General features: G+C 40.2%; 1 protein-coding gene across 1 annotated transcript in view; it reads right to left on the bottom strand.

Annotated features, from left to right (window-relative positions):
- Positions 1-397: 397 nt before the first annotated feature.
- LOC126109539 (ubiquitin carboxyl-terminal hydrolase 1) overlaps positions 398-23,558 on the bottom strand; it is a 90,367-nt gene continuing 67,206 nt past the window's right edge. Inside the window, exon 10 of the mRNA XM_049914557.1 lies at positions 398-753. Within this exon, the coding sequence (XP_049770514.1) occupies positions 398-753 (356 nt within the window). The remainder of the gene's footprint in view (positions 754-23,558) is intronic.

The raw sequence follows: 23,558 nt of genomic DNA, 5'->3' as shown, positions 1-23,558 counted from the left end.
CAAGTGCATGTTGACCATTCAACACTAACTACACGCGAGTTGTTACCTTTACTCATCCATTATTTCTATTCCACACAGGGATGCGTCACTATTATATTACCATCATAATTTCAAAATTTTGAAGTGTATGCAAAGTATTAAGGATGTCACCCACACCCGACAAGCTAAACTGAGTAAAATAAACACAAACTTAACACGGAGTGCCTCTCCCCGTGCCTCTCAGATCTCAAAAGCCACAAAATTTGAAGCAACCTCAATAAGTAACAGAGCTCAGTCACAGGGTACTTCACTCAACAGAAGTTCCCTGGAACGTCGTCTTGCTGCTTTGGCTCCACCACTATTAACAACTCTTCCCTCGAGATGACACGAGACCTACTACTGTACGTGTGTGGTACAGCTACACCCGGACGTAGAAGAGTAGATACGGTGTGAGGGATGAAGTCTTCGACTGCTTGGGGCCGAGAACGTCCTCGAACTCCTTCCGGGTCAGCACCCTCACCGTCTCATCGTCGCACTCGAGCCACGGCGCATCCGGCACGGCAGTGGTGTCACCCACGGGCGCCGGCAGCTGCAACCGCACGCCGCAGCACTCTGTGCCGCGGCACGGCCCACCGGCCGAGCCCGTGTCACCGACGGTTGGACCGTGGCCGGAGGCACTCGACGAGGAGACTGCCACGGACGCCGAGGAGCGCGGCCGGAAGAACTTTAAGATGCTGCCCATCTTTTCCCCACTGCTGCTGCTACTTGTCGACCCTGCAAAACCGTGACCACCTGCTGAGAGACATTATAGTACCTGCCAATTTTCAAAAACCAAAAACTGGAAAATCTATTTAAGAATCAGGAGATATGAATGATCAAAAAGCCATGGATCTTTTTTATAACCCAAGACAACTGATACAAGTTTTTGTATGATGTCACAAAGCTACCAATATGTAATATCTATAAAAACAGAAATGGAAACACTCAAAGGACACACAACTATTGAAATACAGGTTGCACATGATTTTCTGATTTCAATGAACTTCAGTACCAAGACAGCTCCTTCTCAAAAAAAAAAAAAAAATTCTCTGTGAATGCCAGGTGTGAGAATGAAGGTAGTGTCGATAAGATCCTGATAAATTTGTGGTGGTGGTGGATGATGATGTCATACCAGAAAAATGGCGTTTCTTTCTCCTCAGTTGAGCTATACTAACCCCAGCTTTTAAGCAGCAATAACTGTTATGGAATAATATATAATTAACAAACTTTGAAATATTATGTATTTTGAAATTTGTGATTTACAAAAGTCAATAAAGACCGAACTTCAGTGCTACATTAAAAACCGAATTTCCTGAAAATTTACTAAATTTCCTGGAATTCCGTGAGATTTCCCCAACTTTTCCAGGTGAAATTTAGTTCCCTGAGAATTCCAGGTTTTCCTGACGAACTACCACCCTGGATACATATATCTATTAATATCAACTAATGAGCAACCAAATTCTGACCACTGGCAAAAAATCAAAATGCCAGGTTTTCAGAATACACATCTAAGGTCTGATGATAATTAGTACAAATCAGGAGACATGATGGAATAATCAGGAGTACAAGAAAAAGTGGAAAATTGTCCACCTTGGCAGATTGCTACGCAAAGTGGCCCCAGCCAGTTTGGAGATTGGGTGTTGTGTCATCCTTTCTTTCCTATCATCGTAACTGACATTACTATTAAGATGGCTGAATGGGAGGGTGGGGTGGAGGTGAGGTGGCGATTGGGGGGGGGGGGAGGAGAAGTTAGAAAATTTTAAGTCTCCTGCCTGAATCGGGAGGCTTGGCAGATATAATTTACACAGACTAGGCATACAGTGACCACATTTCAATGATATTTTCATATCTTCTGCCTCAGGTCACATAGACACTAATTCAGACTAGAACACAATAGCAGCTTTCTCAAGTTGTTGCTACAACTGAATGCTGAAGATTATGTGGGGGGTATCTGTTAACTAGATACCTAAAAATGTAACGTCTATTTTTGATGAAATGAGCAACTATTTTTCTTTTAACTTTCTACTTCTGCCAGATTCAGTAATTACCATCGGAACTTATTTCTAACCTGCAGCACATAAGCCCCGATTAGCAAATTACACAACCCATTCGTGGACATTCATAACTGTGAAACTCATATCTGAAAACGCTGCAGACAGAACTGATGAGGTATTTAGACTAGAAACTATTTGCACTTTGCAGTTTACATCAGCACTCCAGGCATTAGGAAAAGCAGGACTGATATATACGGTATAAGGCTTCACTGATCCTTTCTGGTGGTCGTGTCATCCTCAAACCCCCTGACTGAGCAGGATCAGTCTTTTTCACTCGTTTCAAATCAAGAAATAAATCAACGAGCAACACACAACAAAGTAGACTGCACAAATCATTTGGTGATGGATACAACACAAACATTTGCTGAAGTTGACAGAATTGTAAACATAGTTCTACAGGTATCTTACACAAAATGTAGTTCAAAACACACTTCTTTTAAAACTGCTATGTGAGAGAGTCCTGATAACACTAACTTTCGCAAGCAAACAGATGTGTTCCTTAAGCTACGTCCCACAGCTTCTCCTGAGTTGTCATACACAGCATTTATCTAAGCAACCATCTGACTGCCTACAGTTGAAGCGGCTCCATAGCATAGCCTGCTTGTGCACTGATACATACTTGCATTTGTATACAGGTGTTCTCTATTTTGCCAATGCATTCTTACGCACAATCTCCTTCCAAATTAAGCTCTGATGGATATTGTGCACTGCCAGCAACTGAAAGTTTGTTACTCTTTGATATTTATTTGCAAAGAATAAAGTTATTTCAAACTCACTCTGATAAAATAGTTCATGTCGATACAATTCACTATGAAATAGCATTTATCAGACAATTTCGCCCTTTGATGCAGAATTCACATTTACATTTATTGCAAACGCAAATTAAGGGCAATTAATAGAGAAGGTCATCATAGACTCAATTACTATCCTCATCACAACCACTGCTTCCATATCATCCTGATCATCCATTCACACTATGATCGTACCTTCCAATTTATCCCAAACATCATCCACATAACAATCGTACCTTCCATTTCATCGCCATTACCCCATCATCATACCTTCCACTTCACCCTCACAGTCATTCCCATGGTAATCATCTACACCTCCCAGCTGGGTCTGTTTATAACAGCAGAAGCCTCTTCATCTTTTGCTGACCTCTCTACATACTGTCCAAGTCTTCTTTACTATTTCACACGTTCTTTCATTCCAATGATCTATTTGTTTGTCTTCCTCTAGTTCCTTGCATCCTACTGCCATTTCATAAGACTGTCTCACCATCCCGCCAACTCCCATTCTTTTAACATGCCCAAACCATCTTAACACCATGAGAGACATTTGAAATATATACAGCCTTTGTCTTCAATGCTGTTTATTCATTACAAATGATTGTATTGATACTGATGTTAATATACTCAATAAACTTTTCCTGATGAAAATGAACATTTTTATCTACCTAAGCCTTTGAGACACTTCTTAAGAGTTGGTTTTGTGTTCAAGTAGCATTTGCCATCTGTGGGTTTACTCTTTGGACATGAACAAGAGTAAGTTCAATTCATGCTAATATTTCTTGCATTATAACGTATAAAATCAACATGAGAGTCTTTTGTAAGCATATTCACCGCTAGCTTTCTTCCATATTGCAAGTAAACATTTTCCTGTGAATACAATTCCTAGTTACATCCAATTTTAGTGATTATGTGCTGCAAAATGCCGTTTCTAATTAACCATGAACATTGTAGATAATATTGTTTCACAAATGATCACAAAAATTTTACCCCCTGGGATAACTTATATTATCTCCTGAGTGCACATGTAGGATGACTACTAAGAATATGCAACACAATGAAAACAGTTCTCTCTCTCTCTCTCTCTTTCTCTCTCTCACTCTCTCTCTCTCACACACACACACACACACACACACACACACACACACACACACACACACACACACACACATATTTTAATGTGACAGGCATATTGATTACTCCCTTTTTGTTCACTTTTATAGTTAGAGGGCTCATACATATATTGGTGAATATTACTTCTACAACTATAAGAAGAAATAAGACATGTTCATTGGATTTATAGACCCAGCAGAAGCATTTACAATCTCAAACGATGCAAGACGTTTGAAATACTGAGAAAAATACAGGTGAGCTATAGAGAAAGACAGGTAATAATATGTACAAGAACCAAGAGGTAACAATAAGAGTTGAAGACTAAGAATGAAGTGCTTGAATTAAAAAGGGGGTAAGACAGGAACGCAGTCTTTCACCCTTACTGTTCCATCTGTCCATCAAAGAAAGGTTCAAGTGAAATTAAAATTGAAGGTGAAAGGATGTCAATGATAATACTCTCTGATGACACAGCTATCCTCCATGAAAGTGAAGAAGAATTACAGGATCTGCTGAATGGAATGAAGTCTAATGAGTACAGAATATGGACTGAGAGTAAATCGAAGTCAGACTAACGTAAGGAGAAGTAACAGAAATGAGAACAGCAAGAAACTTATCAGGATTGATGATCACAGGGTACATAAAGTTAAGGAATTCTACCTAGGCAGCAAACTAACACTTGATGGATGGAGCATGGGACATCAAAAGTAGACTAGTACTCACAGAAAAGGCACTCCTGAGCAAGAGAAGACAACTAGTATCAAGCATACGCCTTAATTTGAGAAAGAAATTTCTGAGAATGTACGAGAGGCAAAAAGATTTCCCGGCCTGAATAATTTAGAGTCCAAGAACAGAGCATTGCGCATGCCCAGGTTAAGAAGTGCTAGTGTTCACAACTATAGCGGTCCATGGAGATTCAGTTTGTCATTTACATCGTCAAATAGAAGCAATACAATAGTTAGGGTACAGTAAATGTCAAGATTCATTGCAATTTTACTCTCTGTATAATTTCTTTTGAAAAATCATTATTCGAGCATGTAGAAACAGTCGAAATATAAGAACTTAACTCAACATCAGTAGAATTACTACAACAACGAGCATTTAGCATCTGTTTTAATGGTTGAGTGGATAGGCTGATGGTTCACAAATGTAAAAGATGAGTGTTCGAATCCAATTGGAGTCAATTGTCTTTTTTTTTTATTTAGACCTGTGCAGGTAATATTTTAAACCTTAACTTGCTACAAATTGAGCAGTTATATGCTCTTCTAGGTTTTTCAAAAGATTCCATTTTATAATAGTCTAATCTTTAGACAGACAGACATGGGTATAGTAAAAACATTGAAAACGGATGTATTTATTTGTAATTACTTCGACCACCCCCTGGTGTGTGTATTGTTTTCAACTAAGAGAAACATATCAGCTGATTGGCATATTTTTGTTAAGTCCTTACATGCAGTTTACATGAGCGAGTGGATGTGCCTTCCAGTATCTGTTGTCGCCAATTTAATATTCGTTCTTAAACTATGGTAGACCTATTCGACCATTACGCTAAGAAGAGGAGATCGTAAGCTCCTTAGTAACTTGGTTCTGCAATGGCAGCTGCAATGTGTGTCTTATCGAATCTTGTCACAGCTTTTTTCTTTGTCATGTCGCAAATGTTTCTTCCTTTATTTACTTTTTGTTATTAAATTATGTTTTCTTTTTTTTTTTCTTTTCAATATTCTCCTCAGTAAACCAATAATTATTGTTTGGGGAATTTGATATCTAAACACAATCTTCCTTGGGGAGACAATATTTATCTTACCAACCACAATAAAAATAATCATCCTTGAATGGTCATATTCATCTGACCTCACATAAAAATAATCTGCCTTTGAGGGTGATATTCATCTGATCTCCCATAAAAATACAAATAATTAGTAGGAAGTAGGTATGTATTTTGAAATTAATATTGTTGGCCTTATACAAAAATATGAAATAAAATAAAATGAAGAGTAGGCTACGTATAGCTTCAGTAACGTGTCCACATGCCATTGGCATCAATAATATCTTGGATTGACAAGTCTATGGAAAACGTTCTCATCCATGGCAATTCTCTTCCATGAAGAATGAACCAAGTCCCATAGGACATTCACAGTTCCAGAGGAGGGTCTAGCAAATTTTCCTGCAGAGTCTTCTTAAGTTGAACCCATACATGCACCATGGGGTTGACACCAGGTGACTATATAGGCCACAGAAAGCACTGAATAATATTCTCCCTCCTTTGAAACCAGCTCTAAATCTTAATGGACAATTATGTTTGTGAGTGAGACATCCTTCAGGGTACCAAAGTCAAGCTCCAGGGAAGATTACATTTTCACAGAAATGTTCATAGCTTGCTGAACTGAATGTGCCTTGGATATGTCCTTCCCAGGAACTCTCAACTGATAGCTAACCACAGCTTATTTGTCAGACAATGGTTCTCTGATAAGAGCAAAACTCATATGGTCCTTCCATCTCATAAGAGCAGTTCTCGAAGAGCCCAGGAAATGAAGCTCTCTTTAGTTGCCGGATGAGTGACAAAGGAACATTCTGGGCCACCCTGACCAATATTTCCATCTTATCTCTGTGTAGAGGCTCTTAGTCTTCCAGTTATTGGACATCTCACAACCTCACCATTATCTCTAAATCATGTAATCTATCTCCTTGCTACGGAAGAATCAACACCATAACAACATCCTGCCTCAGGTACGTAAGCAACATTTCCAACGAAAGCAACCATTCGCTTACAAATATTCACATCAGCTGTTTTGAAGCAGACCTATGACATATGCCACTCAGCTGATCCCTTTCTCTTAGCTCAAAAATAGAGACACACCAGGTGGCAGTTGAAGTAATTACAGATAAATAAATCCATTCTCAATATTTTTACAATTACCATTTGTTTGTCTAAAGATTAGACTATTAGAAAATGGAATCTTTTGAAAGAATGTGAAACTACTGCAGCCTACAGCTGCACAATTTGTAGCAATTTAAGGTTTAAAATATTACCTGCATAGGTCTAAAAAATTAAAAGTTACAATTGACTCCAGTTAGATTTTAACACTCTTCCTTTATGTTTGTAAATTGTCTGCCTTTCCACTCAGCCACTGAAACAGATGTGAAATGCTCGTTGTAATTCTGCCAGTGTGCACTACTTATATTTCAATCATTTCTACAGGCTCAAATAATTATTTTGAAAATAATCAAACAATGGAAAATCCAGGATGGAATGTAACAATAGTTTCAGCTCTCTGAGACTACAGACGTGTGTGCAAGTTGCATTTGTGTGTGTGTGTGTGTGTGTGTGTGTGTGAACTGCTGACAAAAGCCTTAATGGCCGAAAGCTATGTTTGTGTGAATCTTTTTATTGTGCCTATCACGACTCAGCATCTCCGCTATATTACTATTTTGAAAATAAATGATACAATGAGGAAAACTGCACAGAATCTCATCATTTACTACATCTTAAGTATTATATTGCTTCTGTCTGATGACAGAAACACCAAGCTGAAGCTTCACAGAACACTAGAGTTATGAACACTGGCACTTCTGAACTTCGGCATGTGCCACGCTCTGTTCTTTGACTAAATTATTCAGGCTGGGCGATCTTTTTGCCTCTCATTGAACATTCGTCGGAGCACAACAATGTATATTAGTAAAACACAGACTGTGAGAAAACCAAAACGGAAGAGAGTCTGAACACTTGGGATGTGGTGCTACAGAAGAATGTTGGAAATTAGGTGGACTGATAAGGCAAGGAGTGTCGAGGTTCTCCACAGAATCAGCGAAGAAGGAAATATACGAAGAACACTGACGAGAAGAAGGAACAAGTTGTAGACACCTACAAGACATCAAGGAATAACTTCCATGACACTAGATAGCTGTAGAGAGTAAAAACTGTAGTGAGATAGAGACTGGAATACCTCCAGCAAATAATTGAGAATTTGGTTGCAAGTGCTACTCTGAGATGAAGAGGTTGGCACAGGAGACGAATTTGTGATGGGCTGCATCAAGACTGATGACCAATAAAATAAAAACCACACCTTCACAGATGTGGCAGAGTTCCAAAGAAGAGGAATTTCTGGCTAATCATGTAATTAAATGCTGGGGAGCCGTTACAAGGAGAATGCACTTAAGATTCAGGATTTACAGGAGACATTACAACTGTAGAAACAGTAGCAACATCTTTTGCATCAAACACTGCTACACTAACTGATGGTAGTCCAGGCAACACAGTGTTGAGTGGAGCCATAAGCTACACAGGTGCATGGCAGAGGGTTCCCTGTACCACTATTAGTCATTGCTTTTCCTGTTCCACTCACAAACAGAGTGAGGGATAACTGACTGCCTCCATACGAATCCTAATTTCTCTAATCTTATCTTCATGGTCATTGGCGGCAATAGAATCACTCTGCCTGTTCTCTAAATTTTGTCAACAGTGTTCATATATATATATATATATATATATATATATATTTAAAAAGAAAGATGATGAGACTTACCCAACAAAAGCGCTGGCAGGTCGATAGACACACAAATAAACACAAACATACACACAAAAAACTCTAGCTTTCGCAACCAACGGTTGCCTCGTCAGGAAAGAGGGAAGGAGAAGGGAAGACAAAAGGATATGGGTTTTAAGGGAGAGGGTAAGGAGTCATTCCAATCCCGGGAGCGGAAAGACTTACCTTAGGGGGAAAAAAGGACAGGTATACACTCGCACACACACACATATCCATCCGCATATACACAGACACAAGCAGACATTTGTAAAGGCAAAGAGTTTTTAAATATATTTTTCCCACGTGGAATGTTTCCCTCTATTATATTCATATATATATATATATATATATATATATATATATATATATATATATATATATATATATATTTAAAAAGAAGATGAGACTTACCAAACAAAAGCGCTGGCAGGTCGATAGACACACAAACAAACACAAACAAACACACAAAAATCTAGCTTTCGCAACCAACGGTTGCCTCGTCAGGAAAGAGGGAAGGAGAAGGAAAGACAAAAGGATATGGGTTTTAAGGAAGAGGGTAAGGAGTCATTCCAATCCCGGGAGCGGAAAGACTTACCTTAGGGGGTAAGTCTTTCCGCTCCCGGGATTGGAATGACTCCTTACCCTCTCCCTTAAAACCCATATCCTTTTGTCTTTCCTTCTCCTTCCCTCTTTCCTGACGAGGCAACCGTTGGTTGCGAAGGCTAGATTTTTGTGTGTATGTTTGTGTGTCTATCGACCTGCCAGCGCTTTTGTTTGGTAAGTCTCATCATCTTTCTTTTTAAATATATTTTTCCCACGTGGAATGTTTCCCTCTATTATATATATATATATATATATATATATATATATATATATATATATATAAAAAGGTCACATTCCTCCAGTAATCCCCATTTCAGTTCCAGAAGCATCTCTGTAATAATTGCGTAATGTTCGAACCTACATCTACGTCCATACTCCGCAAGCCACCTGACGGGGTGTGGTGGAGCGTACCTTGAGTACCTCTATCGGTTCTCCCTTCTATTCAAGTCTCGTATTGTTCATGGAAAGAAAGATTGTCTGTATGCCTCTGTGTGGGCTCTAATCTCTCTTATTTTTGCCTCATGGTCTCTTCGCAAGATATACGTAGGAGGGAGCAATATACAGCTTGGCTCCTTGGTGAAGGTATGTTCTCGAAACTTCAACAAAAGCCCGTACCGAGCTACTGAGCGTCTCTCCTGCAAAGTCTTCCACTGGAGTTTACCTATCATCTCCGTAATGCTTTCGCAATTAATAAATGATCCTGTAACAAAGTGCGCTGTTCTCCGTTGGATCTTCTCTATCTCTTCTATCAACCCTCTCTGGTACAGATCCCACACTGCTGAGCAGTATTCACGCAGTGGGCGAACAAGCGTACTGTAACCTAATTTCTTGGTTTTCGGATTGCTTTTCCTTAGGATTCTTCCAATGAATCTCAGTCTGGCATCTGCTTTACCGACGATCAACTTTATATGACCATTCCATTTTGAATCACTCCTAATGCCTACTCCCACATAATTTATGGAATTAACTGCTTCCAGTTGCTGACCTGCTATATGGCAGCTAAATGATAAAGGATCTTTCTTTCTATGTATTCGCAGCACATTACACTTGTCTACATTGAGATTCAATTGCCATTCCCTGCACCATGCGTCAATTCATTGCAGATCCTTCTGCATTTCAGTACAATTTTCCATTCTTACAACCTCTCGATACACCACAGCACCATCTGCAAAAAGCCTCAGTGAACTTCCGATGTTACCCACAAGGTCATTTATGTAATTGTGAATCGCAACAGTCCTACGACACTCCCCTGCGGCACACCTGAAATCACTTACTTCAGAAGACTTCTTTCCATTGACAATGACATGCTGTGTTCTGTTATCTAGGAACTCTTCAATCCAATCAAACAATTGGTCTGATAGTCCATATGCTCTTACTTTGTTCATTAAACGACTGTGGGGAACTGTATCGAACACCTTGCGGAAGTCAAGAAACACGGCATCTACCTGGGAACCCGTGTCTATGGCCCTCTGAGTCTCGTGGGCGAATAGCGCGAGATGGGTTTCACACGATCGTCTTTTTCGAAACCCATGCTGATTCCTACAGAGTAGATTTCTAGTCTGCAGGAATGTCATTATACTCGAACACAATACGTGTTCCAAAATTCTACAGCTGATCGACGTTAGAGATAAAGCTCTATAGTTCTGCACATCTGTTCGACGTCCCTTCTTGAAAACGGGGATGACCTGTGCCCTTTTCCAATCCTTTGGAATGCTACGCTCTTCTAGAGACCTATGGTACACCACTGCAAGAAAGGGTAACACAGAAGACTGGTAACAAAGCTACTGGGCCAGTGTCTTCCTTTAATACACACTAACAGTACTCATTAGTGTCCTTTAGACATGAACCAGACTTTCCTAAAATTCTTCCAATAAATTGAGGTCTATTTGTCTTCGCTAAGTTCGTTACATGCTCATTCCATTTGATATTCCTTTGCAATGTTACACCTATATATTTAATCGACATGACTATCAAGCAGCACTCTACTAATACTATACTCAAACTCTATGAATTTGTTTTGCTACTCATCTGCATCAACTCTCATTTTTCTGTATTTAGAGCTAGTTGCTGTTTATCACACCAACTAGAAAATTAGTCTAAGTTATGTTGTAACCTCCTGAAGTCACTCAACGATGACACCTTCACGTACAACAAAGAACATTAGCTAACAGCCGCAGACCAGTGCTTACCACGTCAGCTAGATCATTTACATATACAGACAACAACAGCAGTCCTATCACAGTTCCCTGGGGAACTCCTGTCAATACCCTTGTCTGATTAAGACTTGCCGTCGAGGACAACACACTGGATTTGTTACTTAAGAAGTCTTTGAGTCACTCGTGTACCTGGGAATGTATTCCATATGCTTGTATCTTTGTTAATAGTTGGCAGTGTGGCGCCATGTCAAAAGCTTTACGGAAATCTACGAATCTGGAATCCTATTGTCTTTCAACAACAGTTCTTATTTTTTTATATGAAAACATGTACAAGGATTCTGCAGCAAACTGATTTTAAAGATATTTATAATATTCCTGTTCTGTTCTTTTATCCTTCTTATACACAGGAATCACCTGCACTTTTTCCCAGTCACTTGGGACTTTGCAACGAGTGAGAGATTCGCGATAAATGCAAGGCAATTATGTGGTGAATGCCGTGGAGTGCTCTTTTTATAACCGAGCTGGGATTCCACCAGGACACCGTGACTTATCTACCTTAAACTCTCTCAGGTGGTTCTGTACACCAACAACACTTATTACTTTGTCCTCCATACACAAGTCTGTGCAGTGGTCAAACGATGGTATGTTTGAAAAATTCTCCTGTGTGAACCATTTCCTAAAGATAAAATTTAAAATCTTTGGCTTTCATTTTGCTATCTTCAACTGCCACATCAGACTGGCCACTGAGTGAATGGTTAGAAGCTTTAGATCCACTTAATCATTTTATGTTGCATTAGAATTTTCTCGGGTTTTTGGTAAGCTCTACTGCTAAGGTATAACGGCAGTATTTGTATTGATCTTTTCATAGACGTACAAATTTCTATTAGCTTTTGCCTGCGATTTGCCTGCTCTCTTTTGAATCGAAGAGAGTGCAACGAACAGCCTCTCCTTCCTCAGCATTTTTCAAATTTCGTTGAACAACTATTGCATGTGCTTGAAGAAGCATTTCACGGAAGTGGCCACAAATGTGGATGTTTATGCATGGTCTGAAGTTTGTTATGAACCCTAATCCCTTGGGAAACTTCTTCCTACAGCAGACATCCAAATTACTATCCCAGAACATGGAGGCACAGTAGCCTGACCTGTCTGAAGGATGCCTATGGAATGGCTTCCAGATGCAATAAAAATCTGATTTATTTCATTTAGCTATTGACCAAGTTTAAAAATTGGTAACACTGTCATAATCTACTCTAACAGGTATCATTTCATGTGATAAGTTCAACACAATAATAGAAGTACTACAGTCTCTCAAGAAAACGTAACTGACGGCATGCAAATGCCTGGATATTATTTATCCGGTATTTGTCAATGAGAACACTTAGGGACTTACAACAAACTCTTTACAATTTCAAACCTTTGACACTCATTGTTGCTGACACTCCCCACAAAATGATGCAAGGAAAAAAGTTTATCACTTAGTAATTACCACTGCTCACACAGTAAACCAGCAGCATCATGCATGACATTTTACTTTATTACTTTTTTACTACTAATTACTGACTACACTGGTAACACATTTCGCAGACAGTGTCTGCATGTCTTACTGAATGTAGCTGCAAAGTTATATTACTGAAGGACATTACTTCCCGGACACAATGTCAAACATTGAGATTCATGATAAACTGGTTTTTGCTTAAAATGCAGTGCAAATCATCCAATTTATATTCAACCAATGTTTCACGAGAGCACTAAGTGAGTTAACAGACCTAGGCACAATTTCGAGCCTTTCCTGAACTTTTTCTCACTTACATGCTTAAAGCAAATAATTAACACATTACCTCTTTTGTAATCACATGTTTGAAGGTGTTTTACATTATGTTAATGCACAAGTTCGTAGTGTTTTTGTTTTGCATGTTGGTGTTCTGCTTTCTATGGGTTTATTTATTGATTATTTTTTTATTTGTAGTTCACTGTTGACATTTTAGTTTACATATTGTCATTTGGAGACGGTGAGTGGAGCTGTGGGTGCTAGAAGCTCAACTGCCAAGTGGAGAAAACTGAACATTTCTGACATTCTTCTGTTTGGGTTCAATAGAGGGGTGACAGCAGCAGATGTAAGAAACATTTGCACCCTGTACGGAAATAACATCATTACATGGAGCACGGCAAGAAAATAGTTTTCTTGTTTTAAGGGGGATTGTTTTGACATTAGTGACTCTCGACATTCAGGAAGACGTTCGAGGTATGATGTAGATTGTTTAAATGTTTTAAACCAAACAATCCACATCAGAGACCTCGAGAACTAGCAAATATCATGAATCCAGAATGAAATTTTCACTCTGCAGTGGAGTGTGCACTGATAATGAAACTTCCCGGCAGATTAAAACTGTGTGCCGGACCAACACTCTAACTTGGGACCTTTGCCTTTTGCAGGCAAGTGCTCTACTGCCTGAACTACCCAAGCAGGACTCACGCCGCCACCGCTGCCCCCCACCTGCTCTTATTCCTTGTTGTCACCATCACTCCAGACTTCTTTGCATTAAATTTAAGCTATTCTCTCCCACCACTTCCTCCTATCCATTTACGATTGAATCTAACTAGGAGGAAAAATGTATGGTACAACTCGACTAAAAGAATGGCTCGTTTGACAGCAAACATCCCGAGGCATCGAGAAATAATTTTCTAATTGAGGGAAGTGTTGGTGGTTCAAATTTTTAATAGGAGTTTCAGTCTTGACTACAGCACAAAAGTTAAATGGATTTAGGGTGCCGTAATTATGCAGAGATTACGAAGCTTCAACAGAATGGACTAGTGCATCAAACCCGTTTTTGGAGTGGAGACCACAATTACACCTACCTAAAATAAATGAAGAGGCCTTGCAGGATAGCAGTATCTTCTCATCTACACTGAGGCAACGTAAGTTATGGGATACCTCCTAATATTGTCTGTGCCTTTTGTAGTGCAGAAACTCAACACGGTATGGACTCAACAAGTTGTCAGAAGCCCTTTTAGAAATACTGAGCCACGATGCCTCTATAGCAATATGTAGTCGTGAAAGTGTTACCGATGCAGAATGCTGTGCCAAAACAGACCGCTCGATTATGTCCCATAACTGATTGATGAGACTCACGTCAGGTTATCTGCCTCACCAAAGCATTATATCGAACTGTCCAGAATGTTCTTCAAACCAATTACAACAACTGTGGCCCAGTGACATGGCGCATTATCATCCATAAAAATTCCATCACTGTTTGGAAACTAAATCCAAGAGGGCTGCAAATGGTCTCCAACCAGCCGAACATGACCATTTCTAGTCAACGATTAGTTCACTTCGACCAGAAGACGCAGCACACCATTATGCAACCACCACCAGCGTGCACAGTGCGTTGTTGACAATGGGGTCCAGGGCTTTTTGGGTCTGTGCCACACTTTAACACTACCATCAGTTATTAGCAACTGAAATCTAGACTAGTCTGACCTGGCCATGGTTTTCCAGTCATCTGAGGTCCTAAAGGTATGGTCACGAGGCCAGAAGAGACACTGCAGGCAATGTCGTGCTGTTAGCAAGACCACTAGTGTGTCGTCTGCTGTCATAGCCCAGTAACACCAAATTTTGCCACATTGCCTTACTGATACATTCCTCGTATGTCCAACATTGATTTCTGGGGTTATTTCACACAGTCTCGCTTGTCCGGTAGCTCGGTACACGAACGCCGCTGCTATCTATCATTAAGCAGAAGCCATTAGCCCCTACACTGTCCATGATAAGAGGTAATTCATGAAATTTGTTGTTTTCGGCACACTCCCAACACTGTGGATCTCTGAATATCGAATTCCTTAATGATTTCTGAAATTGAATGTTCCATGCATCTAGCTGTAACTATCATTCCATGTTCAGAGTTTTAATTCCTGCTATGTGACCATAATCACGTCAACAACTTTTTCACATGAATCATGCGAGTATAAATGACAGTCCGTTAATGCAGTGCCATTTCACAGCTCTGTATACAAGCATATCACCATGCCATTACTTTTGTCACTTCAGTATAACCAATGCATTAATATATTGATATATTCTCTCTCTCTCTCTCTCTCTCTCTCTCAGCACTGCACACACAGAAAGCAAACTGTCAAGGGATCATTTAGAGCTACAAAAAATTAGCACTGTTTCCTCTGCAACCACCACATTGTATGCCATGGCCATGGACAACAGAAGGAAACCATTATCATGGATGAAGAAATAGGCAAGCAATCATTGGGGGGGGGGGGGGGGGGAGGTAATAAAATTAATACTGGCAGTATTACCATGAGTGCATACAGGGACAAAAGTAGACATTACTGTTGCTTCAGTACATATGCCAGTAGCCGTCATTCGAAACTGAAGATGATATTCAGTTCTCTGATATTATGAGGGAGGTTATTCTAGAATTGGGTTCCTGTTACTGAAAGGGACTTTGAGAAAGTGGCTGAGAAATGGTGCAGTACAGAAAGGATTGTGCTCAGATGGTGTTTCTGCCATGTTGTTCAGACAAGAGTGTTAACATCGAGGAGAGGTATAAGAGACAATGTCTGTTAGCACGACAGTAGAGGAGACAGAGGGTATGGAAATCTCTGTGCTTGTCTGCACGCAGCCAGGATAGCTATGCATATGGTGGTGACATACAAGCAAAGAGCTGAAAATCAGATATAACAAAGACAGGCATTCATAACCAGTTCCAGGCATTGTGAACATCCCTCAGAAAGGACTTTCAGCCTAACATCACTGTAATCAATAACTGGAGGTGTAAGTTTTTGCACATGATTTTTTTTTCAGGTCAGGTGATAAAGGGCTTTTTATATTTTTATAGTGCATGAAGTTGTGCTGATGCCTCCTTGTACATGGTAGTTGTGTGCCGAGTCCAATGTAGATTTTCATCTATTATTACTCCTGGAATCTTTGCTGAGGGAGGGTATTGACAGACAGATGGTAGGGATTCCCAGTATTTCCAGCTAATGAGCCTGTAAGACAAACCAGTAAGGCTTGTGTTTTTAGGGGCTCTTTACTCCTACATTCTGTGCTCATTATGATAGTGCACACAGGTCAGTCCTTAAATACTCGATAGCTGTCTTCGGGTTTATTAGCCCTGTTGTAAATTTGAACACTCATATGTTCCTTGCACCAAGCTGCCACCATCTATCTCCTTTGTTCTCAATACCACTTTGTCAGTGCATTGCAGATGTCTTTACTACACATCAGTACACACCTGAGTGTATGCTTCACTTTCTATTGGCAGCATTTGTGTATCATCGACAGCATTTTCACACACAGATACAGTAGACGCTAGAGCAGACGAGACGCACATTTTTCCGATGAAGAACTGAAACCTGGTTTTACTACAAAATCTTGCATTCAATAACAGTACTTTCACTGCATTTCAGAAATCTATATACCTTAATTAGGTGCAGAAAATAATGTCTTTGAGATGAATTTCTTCTTGCCGAACACAAGTTTGGATCCTCTCCTGAAAGTCACGCACAGATCTCTCCAACATTTCATTCAACACCAGCTTCAATTTCCTGACAAACGGAAATTGTGAGGTCACAGGTCGACAGTGTGGGTGTGGTGCCAAGTAACATCACCACATTGTGAAATAACATGTCCTGGGAAGATTTGTCAAACCACTTTCAATGATACTCTGACCATGTGAGTTATGAAACTTCCTGGCAGATTAAAACTGTGTGCCGGACCGAGACTCGAACTCAGGACCTTTGCCTTTCGCAGGCAAGTGCTCTACCAACTGAGCTACCCAAGCGTGACTCACGCCCCGTCCTCACAGCTTTACTTCTGCCAGTACCTTGCCTCCTACCTTCCAAACTTTACAGAAGCTCTCCTACGAACCTTGCAGAACTAGCACTCCTGAAAGAAAGGATATTGCGGAGACATGGCTTAGCCACAGCCTGGGGAGTTGTTTCCAGAATGAGATTTTCACTCTGCAGTGGAGTGTGCGCTGATATGAAACTTCCTGGCAGATTAAAACTGTGTGCCGGACCGAGACCTGAACTCGGGACCTTTGCCTTTCGCGGGCAAGTGCTCTACCCACTCGGTCCGGCATACAGTTTTAATCTGCCAGGAAGTTTCATATCAGCGCACACTCCAATGCAGAGTGAAAATCTTATTCATGTGAGTTATGGTACCACCCTGTTGGAGCCACATTTTTCACACGTTCACCTGACACCTTTCAAGTGTTGGACAAGAAGTTATTTAACATTTCAGGGTAGCATGCTATCACAGTAACTTTGGTTCCCCCCCCCCCCCCCCCCCCCCACTCCCACCTCAAAAAAAAAATTAAGATCCAACAATGCGTATATTGGGGATACCGCACCACACTCTTACTTTTAAGCTGCGGTGAGATTTTTTGTGTACATTATGTGGGTTCCTCAACACCCAGCACCAACAGTTCTGTACATTAACATAACCAAACAGAGGAAAGTGGGCTTTGCCATTCTTGAATATTGGGACATCTGCATATTCCATAAAACAGCACACATTGCGCCACAACATTCTCTGTACAGCACAAAATCCATTTCACTAAGTTGTCGGATGATCATTATTTTGTAAGGGTGAAATTCAAGATTACGTAAGATGTGATGAAACAAACAACGTGACATACTCAGTACACAGCCTGTCACGTAGCTGATCATTTTGGACTAGCAAGAAGTGCCGTTGTCACTGTTTTCTAGAGTTCAAACTGAACGGGGAAGGCCATGTGGTTTCTGCTTCGTCACAGATCCAGCACTTCTAAATGCTGCAGCCCACTAGAGTATAGTGCTTCGATCTGGGACTGCACCTCTGTGTCCGACAAATTTTTTGTGTGAAAGACGTTTAACTCTGACTACAGAATCATTGCTTCTGTAGAACTACTCAATCACACTACATTTTTTTGAGGAAGTATATCTGAAAAAGAATTACAGGATATTTGTTGACACACTTGCTGACTTTTTTCATATAATCACCATTCCATTCAATGTCGGTAGTGAGCTGTGGCACAAGCTTCTTTATGCCCTCCTCTAGAAACTCTGCTGCCAGCTCCTTCACCCACTTCACAACCTCTTTCTCCACCTGATCACCAGTTGACCAGTTGAAAATTTAATTCCACTCTTATGCACGCACCTTCAGGGAGGCACAAAGATAAAAATCTGAGGGTGCCAAGTCACAGCAGTAAGGGGGGTGGTTCGAAACATCCCAACAAAATGAGTTCAAGAGTAGCTCAGTGGCTCCCTTTGTAAGGATAGGTGTTGGCATACAACATAGCAGAATCCTCTCGTCAGCATTCCCCTCTTTTGATCTGAATGCTACTTTTGAGTTTTTTTATGGTCTCTACATCTTAATGCATTGATGGTCTCCCCAGGAGGCAGGAATTCTAGCACACTGATGCCTTTTCAGTCACGAAACACTGAGGCCATGATTTTCGTTGCCTAACATTGTGGGTTTGCATGTTTTTGGTTGAAGTAGAATTAGTGCAATGGCATTGTGATAACCATCTTTTTGTCTCAGGTGTGTAAACAGCCACCCACGTTTCATTTCTAAGTCACAGTGGAGCTCAGAAAAACCACACCTCGGAATTCAAGTCGCTCAAGACACTTGCAAGCGCTACTGACCCAATTTTTGTTGTGGTGCTCTATCCACTGTTCTGGGGGCCATCTTGCACAGTTTCCAATATCCAAGCCATTCTGTGCATATTTCCTGCAACAGTTCTACAGAGTTGTGGAAATATCACAGAAATTTCATCCACTGGCAGCTGCCGGTCTACACAAGCCGTTTTCCAACTTTTCTTTGCACCAACTCAAGTTTAACTGGGAAGTGTTCCACACCTCTGTTCCTCATGAACATTTGTTCTGCCTCCATTGAACTCCCTACACCACTTAAACACTCTTGTGTTATTTCTTCTGCAAGTAGGAAGCAGATCACAGTTTGTGGCTTGTACTTGGCCAAACTTCTTACAGACACCTTTCAGCAACTGAGTATGCCAATAGAACAGCCACATATTTAGCAATCAAAATTGCTCACTCATTTAAAGATCCATCCGTATACAGTGGAAAGTTGTCTAAGTCACACCAATACTGAAGAAAGGAAACAGGAGTAATCCACCAAATTACAGACCCATATCACTAACATCAATTTGCAGTAGGATTTTGGAAGCTATACTGCATTCTTTCAAACATTATGGATTATCTCAAAGAGAACAATTTGACTAACATCCAACATGGATTCTGAAAATATTCTTGTGAAACTCGACTAACTCTTTATTCTCATTAATTTGTGAGTGCTATAAACAGGGGATGTCAAATTGATTTCCTATTTTTTGATTTCTACACGGCTTTTGATGCCTTTCCTCACAAATGACTTCCAATCAAGCAGGGGTCTATGGAGTATTGTCCCAGTTGTGCGACTGGATTCAAGATTTGCTGTCAGAAAGGTCACGGTTCATAGTAACTGAAGGAAAGTCAGAGTATAACAGAAGTGATATCCGATGAACTTAAGGATGTGTTAAGGCTCTCAGCCATTTCTGATCTACACAAATGACTTAGGAGACAATCTAAACAGCCCCCTTAGACTGTTTGTAAACAATGCTGTTATTTACCACCATATAAAATCATCAGATGACCAAAACAAATTGCAAAACAATGCAGACATGAGATCTGTAAGGTACAAAAAGTGGCAATTGACTAAGTAATGAAAAGTGTGAAGTCATCCACATGAACACTAAAAGGAATCCATAAGCTTTTGGTTACACAATCAATCACAAAAAACTAAATGCTGGTAACTCAAATAATACTTTGGGATTACAATTACAAACAACTCAGATTGGAACAATCACAAAGATAATGTTGTTGGGGAAACAAACAAAAGACTTGTTTACTGGCAGAACACTTAGAAAAGGCAAACATCTAATAAAGAGACTGCTTACACTACACCCCCATGAACCATGGACCTTGCCGTTGGTGGGGAGGCTTGCGTGCCTCAATGATACAGATAGCTGTATCGCAGGGGTTTCTGTTAAGAGGCCAGACAAACGTATGGTTACTGCAGGGGCAACAGTCTGGATGATTGACTGATCTGGCCTTGTAACACTAACCAAAACGGTCTTGCTGTGCTGGTACTACAAACAGCTGAAAGCAAGTGGAAACTACAGCTGTAATTTTTCCTGAGGGCATGCATCTTTATTGTACGGTTAAATGACGATTTGTCCTCTTGGGTAAAATATTCCAGAGGTAAAATAGTCCCCCATTCGCATCTCCATTTGGGGACTACTCAGGAGGACGTTGTTATCAGGAGAAAGAAAACTGGTGTTCTACAGGTCGGAGCGTGGAATGTCAGATCCCTTAATCGGGCAGGTAGGTTAGAAAATTTAAAAATGGAAATGGGTAGGTTAAAGTTAGGTATAGTGGGAATTAGTGAACTTTGGTGGCAGGAGGAACAAGACTTCTGGTCAGGTGAATACAGGGTTATAAATACAAAATCAAATAGGGGTAATGCAGGAGTAGGTTTAATAATGAATAAAAAATAGGAATGCGCGTAGGCTACTACAAACAGCATAGTGAACGCACTATTGTGGCCATGATAGATACAAAGCCCATGCCTACTACAGTAGTACAAGTTTATATGCTGACTAGCTCTGCAGATGACGAAGAGATTGATGAAATGTATGATGAGATAAAAGAAATTATTCAGATAGTGAAAGGAGATGAAAATTTAATAATCATGGGTGACTGGAATTCGACAGTAGGAAAAGGAAGAGAAGTAAATGTAGTAGGTGAATACGAAATGGGGGTAAGGAATGAAAGAGGAAGCTGCCTGGTAGAATTTTGCACAGAGCGTAACTTAATCGTAGCTACCGCTTGGTTCAAGAATCATAAAAGGAGGTTGTATACATGGAAGAATCCTGGAGATACTGACAGGTTTCAGATAGATTATATAATGGTAAGACAGAGATTTAGGAAACAGGTTTTAAATTGTAAGACATTTCCAGGGGCAGATGTGGACTCTGACCACAATCTATTTGTTATGAACTGTAGATTAAAACTAAAGAAACTGCAAAAAGGTGGGAATTAAAGGAGATGGGACCTGGATAAACTGATAGAACCAGAGGTGGTAGAGTGTTTCAGGGAGAGCGTTAGGGAATGACTGACAAGAATGGGGGAAATAAATACAGTAGAAGGAGAATGGGTAGCCTTGAGAGATGAAATAGTGAAAGCGGCATAGGATCAAGTAGGTAAAAAGATGAGGGCTAGTAAAAATCCTTGGGTAACAGAAGGGATACTGCATTTAATTGATGAAATGAGAAAATATAAAAATGCAACAAATGAAGCAGGCAAAAGGGAATACAAAGATCTCAAAAATGAGATCAACAGGAAGTGCAAAATGGCTAAGCAGGGATGGTTAGAGGATAAATTTAAGTATGTAGAGACGTATACCACTAGGGCTAAGATAGATACTGCATGCAGAAAAATTAAAGATACCTATGGAGAAAAGAGAACCACTTGCATGAATATCAAGAGCTCTAATGGAAACCCAGTTCTAAGCAAAGAAGTGAAAGCAGAAAGGTGGAAGGAGTATAGAGAGGGTCTATACAAGGGTGATGTTCTTGAAGACAATATTATGGAAATGAAAGAGGATGTAGATGAAGATGAAAATGGGAGATATGATAGTGTGTGAAGAGTTTGACAGAGCACTGAAAGACCTGAGTCGAAACAAGGCTCATGGAGTAGACAACATTCCATTACAACTACTGATAGCCTTGGGAGAGTCAGCCCTGACAAAAACTCTACCATCTGGTGAGCAAGATGTATGAGGCAGGCGAAATACCCTCAGACTTCAAGAACATAATAATTCCAATCCCAAAGAAAGCAGGGGTTGACAGATGTGAAAATTACCGAACTATCAGTTTAATAAGCCACGGCTGTCAAATACTAACACGAATCCTTTACAGACGAATGGAAAAACTGGTAGAAGGCGACACCGGGGAAGATCAGTTTGGATTCTGTAGAAATGTTGGAACACGTGAGGCAATACTGACCCTACGACTTATCTTAGAAAATAGATTAAGGAAAGGCAAACCCATGTTTCTAGCATTTGAAGACGTAGAGAAAGCTTTTGACAATGTTGACTGGAATTCTCTCTTTCAAATTCTGAAGGTGGAAGGGGTAAAATACAGGGAGCGAAAGGCTATTTACTATTTGTACAGAAACCAGATGGCAGTTATAAGAGTTGAGGGGCATGAAACAGAAGCAGTGGTTGGGAAGGGAGTGAGACAGGGTTGTAGCCAATCCCTGATATTATTCGATCTGTACACTGAGCAAGCAGTAAAGGAAACAAAATAAAAATTTGGAGTAGGAATTAAAATCCATGGAGAAGAAATAAAAACTTTGAGGTTCGCCGATGATGTCAGAGACAGCAAAGGACCTGGAGGAGCAGCTGAATGGAATGGATAGTGTCTTGAAAGGAGGATGTAAGATGAACATCAACAAAAGCAAAACGACGATAATGGAATATATTCTAATTAAATCAGGTGATACTGAGGGAATTAGATTAGGAAATGAGACACTTAAAGTAGTAAAGGAGTTTTGCTATTTGGGGAGCAAAATAACTGATGATGGTCGAAGTAGAGAGGATATAAAATGTAGCCCGGCAATAGTAAGGAAGGCATTTCTGAAGAAGAGAAATTTGTTAACATCAAGTAGAGATTTAGGTGTCAGGAAGTCTTTTCTGAAGGTATTTGTATGGAGTGTAGCCATGTATGGAAGTGAAATGTGGGCAATAAATAGTTTAGACAAAAAGAGAATAGAAGCTTCCGAAATGTGGTGCTACAGAAGGATGCTGAAGATTGGATGGGTAGATCACATAACTAATGAGGAGGTACTGAATAGAATTGGGAGAAGAGACATTTGTTGCACAACTTGACTAAAAGAAGAGGGTAAAAATCTTAGAGGGAGCCCAAGAGATGAATACAGTAAACAGGATGTAGTTTGCAGTAGGTACTGGGAGATGAAGAAGCTTGCACAGGATAGAGTAGCATGGAGAGCTGCATCTGCATCAAACCAGTCTCTGGACTGAAGACAACAACAACAACAACAACAACAACAACAACATTACATCCATATGCCTTCTTCTGGAGTACTGCTGAGCAGTGTGGGACCTGCATCTAATAGCACTGACAGACAATATCAAAAAAGTTCAAAGAAGGGCAGCTTGTTTCGTATTATTGCAAAATAGAGGTGAGAGTGCCATTGGGATGGCAATCATTAAAGCAGAGGAAATTTTTTTTG

Source organism: Schistocerca cancellata, chromosome 12, assembly GCF_023864275.1.
Source record: "Schistocerca cancellata isolate TAMUIC-IGC-003103 chromosome 12, iqSchCanc2.1, whole genome shotgun sequence".
Lineage (NCBI taxonomy): Eukaryota > Metazoa > Arthropoda > Insecta > Orthoptera > Acrididae > Schistocerca > Schistocerca cancellata.
The sequence above is the reverse complement of the archived record's forward strand: the minus strand, read 5'-3'. Positions and strand labels throughout refer to the sequence as shown.